This window comes from Pan paniscus, chromosome 18 (genome assembly GCF_029289425.2).
Source record: "Pan paniscus chromosome 18, NHGRI_mPanPan1-v2.0_pri, whole genome shotgun sequence".
Taxonomy (NCBI): Eukaryota; Metazoa; Chordata; class Mammalia; order Primates; family Hominidae; genus Pan; species Pan paniscus.
Window position 1 is genome coordinate 56,704,579 of NC_073267.2, and position 11,849 is coordinate 56,716,427.

General features: G+C 37.5%; 1 protein-coding gene and 1 long non-coding RNA gene across 2 annotated transcripts in view; one reads left to right on the top strand and one right to left on the bottom strand.

Annotated features, from left to right (window-relative positions):
• LOC134729301 (uncharacterized) overlaps positions 1 to 9,774 on the top strand; it is a 77,124-nt gene extending 67,350 nt beyond the window's left edge. Inside the window, exon 3 of the long non-coding RNA XR_010110270.1 lies at positions 8,231 to 9,774. This is a non-coding gene — a long non-coding RNA (uncharacterized LOC134729301). The remainder of the gene's footprint in view (positions 1 to 8,230) is intronic.
• Positions 1 to 11,849, bottom strand: part of ITFG1 (integrin alpha FG-GAP repeat containing 1) — a 302,379-nt gene that overhangs the window by 92,664 nt on the left and 197,866 nt on the right. Inside the window, exons 11-12 of the mRNA XM_003819828.5 lie at positions 9,782 to 9,932; positions 7,863 to 7,971 (exon numbers count right to left, since the gene is read on the bottom strand). Of these exons, the coding sequence (XP_003819876.3) occupies positions 7,863 to 7,971; positions 9,782 to 9,932 (260 nt within the window). The remainder of the gene's footprint in view (positions 1 to 7,862; positions 7,972 to 9,781; positions 9,933 to 11,849) is intronic.

The window sequence follows — 11,849 nt, forward strand, 5'->3', positions numbered from 1 at the left end:
AGAAAGAGCTAATTAGTGTTGAGCAGGTCAGAGAGCTACTGGGGCAATGGGGGTGGACCCCCCAGCAGCTCATTGGGAAACCTTTCAGCTCAGAGCTGCGGCAGCTGAGAGGGGAAACATGCCAGGGCTGAGGAAAGAAGGGGAACGGAGGGTCTCTGGAAAACAGGCTCGAGGCTTGTGACAGGAAAAGCTGCATTTGTTACTTGGTAGTTCTTGGTAGCTAAGTAAAGTAGGGGATTTGCTGGTGCTTCTAGTCAGTGCCCTATATAACTGCACAGTGTTGCCCAAAACACAAACTTTTTAGCATAGAGGATGAAACAACACAAAAAAGCTCAGCAAAGCAGTGAGTTCCTCCCTGTAACATCCTCTCATTACTTCCCACTGGAATGCACAAATGTGTTCAGACTCAGAGAGTCTGTCGACGCCCTCGGTTGAGGCCACAGGAGTAAGTCAGGGCTCTTGTGTCTCTTGCTAGTGACTTTCACAGAGAAGGCAGTTGGAGTTCAACTCTAAGGCATCACTTCAGCTCTCCTGTCTGAGAGCCCTCAAGCCACCACTTTGCTCAAATATAGCTTCTACCCCTGGTGGGCTCCCAGCTTGTGAGCCCCAAAGGGGAAAGGAAAAAGGAAGCATTGGCAATTGTCTGATGGGCAGAAGTATACAGTGACCCACCCCGCCCGCACTACCCACCAACACTGATTCTTTTAAGAAATGTAAGCAGAGAAAACTCCTCATGCACAAGAAGCAAAGCAACAGCTTAAGAGAAGGAAGACTAACAGGAATAATCATATAAATGGCCCCCACCTAAACAGAACATGCACAAAGGAACAGGAGGGAATTTCAAAGATGAGCATATTACAGTAGCCCCCACTTATCCAAAGGGACATGTTCCAAGAGCACCAGTGGGTGCCTGAAACTGTGCAGAGCACTGAATCCTAAATATGCTGTTTTTTCCTATATGTACATACCTATGATAAAGTTTAATTTACAAATTAGGCATAGTAAGAGACTAACAACAATAAACTAATAATAAAATAGAACAATTGTAACAATAAACTGTAATAAAAGTTATGTGAATGTAGTTTTTCACTCTGAAAATATTTTCTTATACTGTACTCACATCTTTTCAGAATACAGTTGACTATGGGTAACTAAAACCACAGAAAGTGAAACTGTGGATAAGTGGGGACTACGCTATATGCAAGAAGAAAATAGAGCAATGTTTATAAAATTCTGTAATAGCGAACTTACTGTTAACAGTAAGAGCAAGAGAAAGATATTTTAAGACATACCAGTACTCAGAAAATATATTAACCTAAGTACAATTTTTCTGAAAATAACTTGAGAAAATACTTCACCAAAAGAAATAGGGGAAAGTGTGGTATATAAGAAAAAAGGTGGCAATAAGGCTGGCAAAATTTGTTTAATTACTGATAATATGGTTGTGAATTATTAAGAAAGGATTTATAAAATGGAAGGCACAAAAAGTAAAACAAAATTAATCATCCAGAAATTAAACTTCCATATTATTTCAACAAAACCCAGACGCAGGCAAGGGGAATAAAAGCTTTCCCATTAAGTATCTGCTTTTGGAGAAAAAAGAAAAAAGAAAGCTTTCCCAAAGGAAAGGTCTCATCTTGTTTGGTAAACAAAGGTGAAGATACTGTTACAATTTTAAATGTCCTAGGGGAAACAGGGTTCATCCAGGTTTGTTAGAAATGAGTTAAGTTCTAGACTAGAATTAAGATTCAGAACCTCCAAGTGTATCTGACAGGAATAACAATAAAAGATGAGAGCTAGTAACTAGTCTTGATTCAGGGGAGAGGAGACCCCACAATTCTGTAATACGCAAGGTCCCCGTCTTCATGTAAGTGCTGTGGATCTGCTGTGCTGTGCATAAGAGAAGCAGAAGGGAAGTTTACATTGCCATGGCCACATATAAAAGCTTAAGTATCCCCAATTTCCTTAACTGAAAAACAGTGGCATTTAGGCTGGTTTGAGATTAGAGTAACAGAATAATTTAAGAGCAAAATCAGCTGTGGACATTGCCGATGGCTGTGAAGGGTAATTACGTGCTAGTAACTGACTTAAGGCAAACAACCGATAATCAAAGGAAAGAGTGGAAGGGCATCTTAAAACAACTAGAAGGTTATTTTTCTTCCAAATGATTGCTTTAAATTGGGATCTCATTTCCTGTGACCTTTCTGTAAATTACATTATTAATATTTATGTTAATATCTTTAATGCAAAGTTATCCTGTTTTCTAAAACTAAAACCTCCTGCACCAAATTGGCTATCTATGGGTCTCAGCTTGGAGATGTGTGGAGAATCCTCTCCTCAGGATAATGTTACTGAGACTGCAGGGTGACTTGTCCTGATTTAGGGTGGTAAGTTGAAGGCCAGGGATTCTTAAACTCCAGATTAGAGATTCTCAAGACTCTCTTCAGTTTTCTGTTTTAACTTTTTACTACAGAACATCTCAAACAAAAGTATAAACATATATAAAACTGAAAAGAATAGCAGAATGAACCTCACACACATTTCTCACAATTTCAAAAACTGTCAACAACACATGGCCAACCTTGTTTCATGTATACCTAGCTTCCACATCCCTGGATTACTTTAAAGAAGGGCTCAGACATGTCATTTCACTGTCAGGTAGTTTGCTGTCTCACTATTTAATGATGTAAAGGCTACATTTTCCTAAGCAGGACCATGATGTGTTCTGAGTATTCTGTTATTATGATTATAAGTTAGGGCAGTGGTCCCCAACCTTTCTGGCACCACAGATGGGTTTTGCAGAAGAAGGACAATTTTTTCACAGATGGGGGTTAGATGGATGATGGTTTCAGGATTGTTCCACCTCAGATCATCAGGCATTAGTTAGATTCTCATAAGGAGCACACGACCTAGATCCCTCACATGTGCAGTTCACAATAGGCGTCGTGCTCCTACGAGAATCTAATGCTACTGCTGCTCTGACAGGAGACAGAGCTCAGGTGGTAATGCCAGTGATGGGGTGTGGCTGTAAATACAGGGGAAGCTTTGCTCGCCCTCTGGCCGTTCACCTCCTGTTGTGCGGCCTGGTTCCTAATAGGTCTCAGACTAGTACTGGTCTGCAGCCTGGGGTTTGGGACCCCTGCGTTAGGGTGTGCTTTAACAATAAAAACTAGAGTAATTTTATTGGAACAATTTTTAAAAAATTCAACAGATACCTATAAAGGGCCTACTATACACCAGACATGAGTATCAATGGACAGAACTAACTAAATATGCACATTTTGACTTGAGTTTTCTAACAACTAAACTGACTCATAAAAGAAGTCTGTGTTGCATTATGAGGAGGTGAGGTCTCCTTTAGTACAAAGCATTCAAGCAGAAGCTAAGATGTTGCATTAGGTTAGACTTGGGCAAGATGCCTTTTGAGATTTTCCCCATCTCTAAGATCTTGTTTTTGTAATTTAAAAAAATGTAAATGAATAAATGCCAAGGAAGAACTTGGGACCCTAAATTATATGCATACATTTTCCCACGTGGATAATTTCTAAATGATCAATATAAAAAAAAGTCAGACCTTCTTTTGCCTCACCCTGAGAACTGCCTACTCTCTTCAGCATATTATTATTATTATTATTATTATTATAACTGGGAATTGGAATATCTTATCAATGTTACAAAAACCCTATGCTCTGATTCCCATCCGTTCTACCTGGCTGGGGACCTCTGTGCGAGGGAAGAACTTGCAGACTTGAGCATGGAAAGCAGTGGAGTCGCAGGCCCTCATGCTAGTCAGCAAAACTCACAAGTATAGACAGTTCAATCACATTCTATTTTAAGAGTATAAAACAGAACTTTTAGTATAAAAGTAGTTTCAAGGCTTGAATAAAAGAACTTGCTGAGCACAGGGAGAACTTGATTTGTTTTAACAATATACAGATTAATATCTCTTGCACTTGAAATTTTCCTTAGTACTTAATGCGTAACATCTGTCCTAGAAAGAATTAAACTTTAATCTGTCCAGGTATGCACAGGCACATACCACATTCAGATGAACTAAGTAATAAATCTGTTTTTTTTTTAAGCTTCAGACTTGAGAAAATAGTTCCTTTAAAGTACACTGGCTCCAGCCTGGCCAACATGGCAAAAACTCGTCTCTACTAAAAATACAAAAAATTAGCGAGGCATGGCAGCACATGTCTGTAATCCCAGCTACTTGGGAAGCTGAGGCATGAGAATCGCTTCAACCTGGGAGGCGGAGGGTGCAGTCAGCCAAGATCGCGCCACTGCACTCCAGTCTGGGCAACAGAGCGAGACTCTGTCTCAAAAAAGTTTATTGAAGTACACTGGCAAAATTCAAATGAAAGAAGGAAAAATCCCACAGTTATCTCATTAAACAGAAAGAAAACAATATTTTGAAAGAGAATTATTAATTTAAATTTAACGTATATTTTTGAAGCAAATCACACTTATGCTAGGTTGGAGCAAAATGGTTAGTTTTACAGGAGCCCATTAAAATAATGAGAGGAAAAACTCACTGTCACTCATCGTGTGTTACTCTTTCTGTGCATTTTTGGTGTAAGCCTGAGAAATTATGTAAATTAGAGTTTCTAGTCACACAGAATCTGCAAAAGATGGGTAGACTTGAGAAGTTAAACCAGGAAAGGCATTTCAATCTTTTCAAGAAATGAACGACTGACTTAGTTGTGTCCCTAATATCAGCAAACAGGTCAAGGTGGAAATCTGACTTTGAATTGGAGTTTCACCTATTTTGGTAGAATGCTTCTTAGAGACACAGATAAGTCAGAGGCATCAAGTGTTGCTTAAGTACTAGAGAAGAAGGGAACACTGTTAATCAAGATAGCCAATCCATGCCTCAAAAGATAGCTGGACATTTATTTGACATAAATTTATTGAATGTCTCCTATGTACCAGGCCCTGTGTTAGGCACCCAGCAATCAAAGACAAATAAGACAGAGGCTGCTCTTAAGTTGCTTAGATCATTAAAGCATACTAGGAGTAAGAGAGATGTTAATGTGAATGACACAAATAAATAAGCCTAGATTTCAGAGTGCTTGCCAAGCATTCTGAAATGGATGGAGGAAGGAGAGATTAAATGTGATATTAAAATAAATGAAGACTAAAAATACGCTGCTTTTCACCAAGAAGGATGATGCTCGTGAGCAAAGGTAAAATAACTGATTTTATTTTATTTTTTTATTTTTTTTTTGAGACAGAGCCTTGCTCTATAGCCCAGGCTGGAGTGCAGTGATGCCACCTTGACTTACTGCAACCTCCGCCTCCCAGGCTCCAGCCTCAGCCTCCTGAGTAGCTAGGACTACAGTCACGCGTCACCACGCCCAACTAAATTTCATATTTTTTATAGAGACAGGGATTTCACCATGTTGGCTGGTCTGGTCTTCAACTCCTGACTTCAAATGCTCCGCCTGCCTCAGCCTCCCGAAGTGCTGGGAGGACTGATTTTTTTTTTGAGATGTTTTCATCCTAGAAATTGTGTGACTTCTGTTTGGTTCCCCTGGGAACTCAAATCTGCAGCAGTCAAATGACTGTCCTGGATTTAGTAGTTTATCCCTAAGGAATCAAATCCCAAACTCTTACTCCAATACTCATTGTTTCAATTAACTGAACTTGGTTATTCTAATTACATACACAATTAGGTTAGCAAAAGTTTTAAGAATTTCTTGCCTTCTTATCTAGAGGTGTCCAGTTGAAGGACAGAGATAAGGAATGTACTTCAACTCCAAAATTAACATCATACCAAATAAAGAGTATATTTAAATTTTTTTAGCTTTAAAATAGCCAAATAATACTTTCTTGAAAATGGCAAAAGCGAGGACATGGATAATAAAAAGTATAGAAATGATTAGACTCATGTATCAGTATTTTGTGGCTGCAGTAATAATGAAGATGGGTGAAACTCTTAGCTCAAATAAGACTGAATTTGCTGTTTAGAAAGGAAGGATGCATGTTATATCAGTTTCACCTCTCAAAATAAATCTCAACACTAATACGTTCTGTTGCTTTTCTGAGTTCAGCTATTTATGCTTGTTTCAAAACTGTAATAAATATTTCTACAAAGTACATGTGCCTTTTTTTGTCACACAAATCAATATGGGTCTCTTGGTGTTGGCTATCACAATAGTAATGCAAAAACAGTCACCTCTAACACCAGTTCAGGATAGAACTCTCAGCAAAGTAGGAATAGGGAGAACCTCTTTAATATGATACAAAGCATCTACCAAAAAACTCTATAGCTAATATAACACTTAATGGTGACAGCCAAAATGTTTTCCCCTTAACACTGGAAACAAGACAAGTATGTCCACTCTCACCACTTATTCAATATAGTAAATGAAAATTCTAGCCAGCACAAGAAAAATAAAAGACATAGGGATTAGAAAGAAAATTATCTCTCTTTGCAGAAGACAAAGTTGTCTACGTAGAAAATCCCAAGGAATCTTCAAAAAACCCTCCTAGAACCAGTTAGTGAGTCAAGCAAGGTCACTGTATACAAGATCAACATACAAAAATAAATTTCATTTCCATACACTAAAATATGTGGAAGCAAAACTTAAAAACACAATATCCTCTACAGCCATCTTAAAGAAAATAAAATACTTAGGCATGCACTTAACAAAACATGTACAGGGTCTTTATGACAAACATGGGGGTCAGGTGGAGGATACTACTAGCATGGGTGGGAACTGGTTACAATGAAAAAATAAGTAACACAATGAGGAAAACAGAAGTCATGTTTCTCACTGCTGGAAGAGATATCTACAAAAACAGACGAAATTAGAAGGAACCCTGAAGTGCTCCATTTGGATGAAAAATGAAATTATTGCAACGAATTCATGGTTTTGTAGTTAGCTTATACAAATGTAAATAGATGTAAAAATAGTTACAAATGTGTACACTTGTATGTACATATGTGAATCCATACCTGTATTCTCCTAGCTGTGTCCATTGAGAGAACCTGGAAGAAATGACAACCCAGTAGCAACGAGCACACTGGGCAACCATTTCAGAATGTGGTTTTGAAATACTGTTCTCTACTAAAAGAGAGAAATGTCTGATTCCTTGGAGAAATGTCTGATTCCAGGCTTGGGACAAGGGGGGTACAAGATGAACAGTAGAATGTCAATTGATGGAAATAGAGAATCACTATTTGACAAATGTAGAAGGTTGATTCAGGGAGTTGTCAATATACTCTAACGGTGCTAGGCAAAAGTTTCATAAAGAAAAGCCTATTAATGTAATATCAGAATATTGCCCCCCAAAACACTAATGAATTACAAAGGGGAAAACAGTGAGTTTAGGGCAGAGAAACTTGGTGATCATCAAGGTGACCAGGTGAAAAAGGTTAACGTCATGGTGGTAGGACAGGTCAACATCATGTGCTTCTTGATATGATGCACTGAGAAATGCACAGCATCAATTCTGCAACTCCTTGCAGTGGAATTTCTGCAAATAATTCATGACCTAAGTTGGGTAATGAGGAAACTGCTATCTCACAGAATGCAAAGCCTGGATTCTTTAAAACTGAAAAGGACATGAAAAATAAGAAAAGACTGAGGAACTGGTCCAGATTGAAGAAGTCTGAAAAGATGGGACAATTAAATGCAATAGATATTTCCGGACAGAATCCTGGGCCAGAAAGAAAAAAGAATATTGTTGGGACAGCTGGTGAAATCTGAATGGGGTCTATGTATATAGACAGGATGGTGCTGTACTGGTTGATCTGATCTAGAGGGGTGTACATCGGAGCACGTCCTTGCTCTTTGGAATATGTGGAGAGAGGGGAAGAGAAAGAGAACAAAATTAAATGTTAGTACTTTACTCACCAATAACTTTAACAAAATAAGCATCTGCTTCAAAGTTATTTTTTAGTGTATGGATGGCAAAATCATTCTTTGTATATCCTTTACTTAGCACTACAATGTCCAAGATTCCCTGGAAACAAACAAACAAAAACGGTAAGAACAAACTATTAGACCAACTAAAAAAAAAAAGACCATTAAAATGCATGGCATATTGTTTATAAAGTAAATGTAGCCTTATTTATTCATCCTCATGTTTAAAATAAAATCGCTATTAAAAATAGGTAGTATATACACACAAGTTTCAATAGTAAAATATAAATAAAATAAAAAACATCTGTAATTTTAGTCTCTGGAGATAATGATTAGTATTTTGGTATGTTTCTTTCCAGTCAAATTTGCATGAAGTTTCAAAGGCCCATGATGTGGACCTTCCAGACCCTTTCCAACCATCAGGGGGAGTACCTTTTCATCTGCCCTTGCCACCACAGCATTTTATCATTTGCTTTCAAAAAGGAGGGAGCTTTGCTAATTTTGTCGAAGGAAATAAATGTATGCTTATTTAAATTGATATTCCTCTGATTCTTTTCATGAAGTTGATCATTTATCATATTTTTAAATATGTCAGCAACTTGGCTTTTTGTAGTAAACTATGTTCTACTTTTGCAGAGTATTTTTGATGATATCAGTTTGTATAAGCCCTTTTATATTATGAATATTAACTATTTGACTCATAGAAAATTTATTTCCCAGTTTTAAAACAATTTTAAATTTCATTCATATTTTTGATGTACAGAAATTAAAAATGGATTTGTAGTCAATTCTCTTGCTTTGTCCCCTTGTGATATTTCTGTCAATTACTTTTATGGTTGGAATCTGCTAATGAAAAGTGAAATAACACAAGATTTGATTGCAGGAGAAACGGGAAAACAAGGACCTGAATAATTCATATAATTGAGAATAAGTCTCTTATAAAAAACAAAATAAAATAAAAAATGCGGTAAATGGGGACATAAATGTCCTATTGGGCACTTAACTTTTAAAAATAAATTATCTTACAAGGATATACTGTGATACATTAATTCTGGAATTTAACATTGCTTTTTTCAGAATTTATTATTTTTCAGAGTGGTAAACTGGCATTTCACCTTAGAAAGGGGAAAACTGGAACCTTAAAGCCTTTCACAAGGTCACTTGGCAATCAGTCAGAGTCACAAGAATCTGTGGAAATAGACGCTATTCTGCGTCACAAAGATAAAAGTGAGCACTACACTCATTCTTCTGTGATCTTGTGCAGATTCAAGGGTCTGTTATTTGTTGGCTGTAAATTTTTTTTTTTTTTTTTTTTTTTTTTTGAGATGGAGTCTTGCTCTGTCGCCCAGGCTGGAGTGCAGTGGCGCAATCTCGGCTCACTGCAAGCTCCGCCTCCCGGGTTCACGCCATTCTCCTGCCTCAGCCTCCCCAGCAGCTGGGACTACAGGCACACGCTGCCACGCCCGGCTAATTTTTGTATTTTTAGTAGAGACGGGGTTTCTCTGTGTTAGCCAGGATGGTATTGATCTCCTGACCTCATGATCCGCCTGCCTCGGCCTCCCAAAGTGCTGGGGTTACAGGTGTGAGCCACCGCGCCTGGCCTGTTGGCTGTAATTTTGTCTACTGTTGAACATTCAGGTCTGCCAGTCTTAGAGCATGATGCTTTAGTGGTTTAATCCAAATATGCCCAAAATGAAGTAATAGAGTTTTAATATTTGACTGTACTGATCAGCCAATGTTGTCAATAGATTTGTTTCATCTGTCATTTAACATTAAAAGGGGCTTTCCTTAATTAACTCATTTACTTTTTGTTGTGTTGTCCACATTTTCTGGTCAAATGGAATGAAGCTAAAGTGTGACAAGGTGAATGGCAATTAAACTTCAAACACACAGCCCAGCTCTGAACTCACATCTTCGTAAATGTCAAAGAAGGTGGCAACCATGGCATCCTTAATTTGATTTAGGTCTGTCAGCTCCCAGTAGACTTTAAACATTCGACGCGCCTCTTCACAGCTTGCGTTATTACAAGGGACGTTCTCCAGTAAAAAGGCCTGCTGGTTGCTGTGCGCCAAAGGAAAGGCATTTGGTTAATATAAACATCAACACTGTGGCATCGGCTCTGTAGTATTTCCTAGATTAAAAGGAGACGGTAAACAGTACACAGTGAAATTACACGAAAAAATCTCCACATTTTTTGTTTATAGTACTGTCATTAAAAAATTGTTGGCTATCCCTTTTCAACCTTTGGCAAAAATCCTCTGATTTTGTAGGCTAGTTGGTTGCTGGCTTCTTTCCTTTCCTATGGAGTTTCCAAGTCCATCCCTTCTTCCTCATTTACTACTCTACAGTCATTGACCCTCAGTTCCTGCACACTGTCATTATCTGTTTAGATGTGTATTACTTTTCAATGAATATCTACATTTTAACTAGAATGTCTCATAAACTCAAAGCAATGAATCTATTACAACAGAATTTCAGCTGCTCTCATAGGTGGTAGGGCAGATATTGCCAAGCATCTCTCAGATAACAGAAGCATCATATGTTGCATAGCCATGAAGTCTTCCCTCTTGAATCCTACTCTAGAGGCAAGGTATTTATGAGCTTAGATTCTGGAGCTAGATTACCTAGATTCAAATCCTGGCTCTGTTATTTAGCAGCTCTGTGGCCTTGAGTGAGTTATTTAACCTCTAAGACTCAGATCCTCATTTGTAAGCTGTATAATAAGAGTACTTAGAGCATAGGTTGTTAACATGAAATCAAACACTGCAAGGAAAGCTACTTAGAACAACTCCTGGCATCCAGTTAGTACTCAATGAAAGTGTTTATATTATCTTCATTTTTACTATAGAATGCAATACAATGCCATGTAAAAATATTTTCTTTAGATATAGAAGTAACTTTGTAAAGTGTTATTTTATGTAATAGCTCCTAGGCATTTTCCCAAAATATGTATATTCTTTCACTTTTCTCTATGCATATAGAAAATAATAGATGATACGGCATAAATTTTATTATTGTTTAATTTTTCTCTAATAATAATTACTTTTCATTTTTTCTTGAGACAGTCTCACTCTGTCACCCAGCTGGAGTGCAGTGGTGCAATCTCGCCTCACTGCAACCTCTCTGCCTCCTGGGCTCAAGTGACCCTGCCACCTTAGCTTCCGGAGTAGCTGGACTACAGGTGTGTGCCATCACGCCCAGTTAATTTTTGTATTTCTCGTAGAGACAGGGTTTTGCCATGTCGCCTAGGCTACTCTCAAACTCCTGAGCTCAAGTGATCTTCCTGCCTTGGCTTTCCAAAGTGCTGGGATAATAGGTGTGAGACACCATGTCTGCCCTCTAATAATTACTTTAAATCAATCAGTAAATAGAGATTTCTTTTGTTCATATAAAAATATTACTGTGGCTCTGGGTGAGTTTGATTATAAGAAAGCAAAATTTCTAAGCGTTTAACACAGAATAGAAACCAATGTACCAAATATTCAATTTGCATGATGTCTAGTAAATATATGATTGGCTTCAAACTATTTTTCCAGATGAAAAATTCCAAAACAAATAGTTTACCAGAACAATTCTTTAACAAATGAAAAAAATCTTTCGGACCATAACATTTACTTGGAAAACTCTCAGGTGACTTTGTTCACGACCTATTATAGAACAGTATTTGTCCACTAGAAAGAATAAATGATTTCTTCTTTGTCTCCTGTCTAACAATGAATTTTAAAATTCTAATTTATAAAAATTTTTCCTGGTAACTTACCCATCCTACCCTTTTAGCTAAAGAGTTTTTCTAGATATTTCACAGAGATGTAGCACACTCTGTTATTAGAAGATTGTATTAAAACATGAGAACATGTGATAAAAGTGGACTTTCTACAATATTCTATAATCTATGCATCATATGGTCAACATTTGAGTGAGCATGCATCCTTATTTTCCTTTGCAAAACTACTGCACATATTTCATTATTATAAGTCT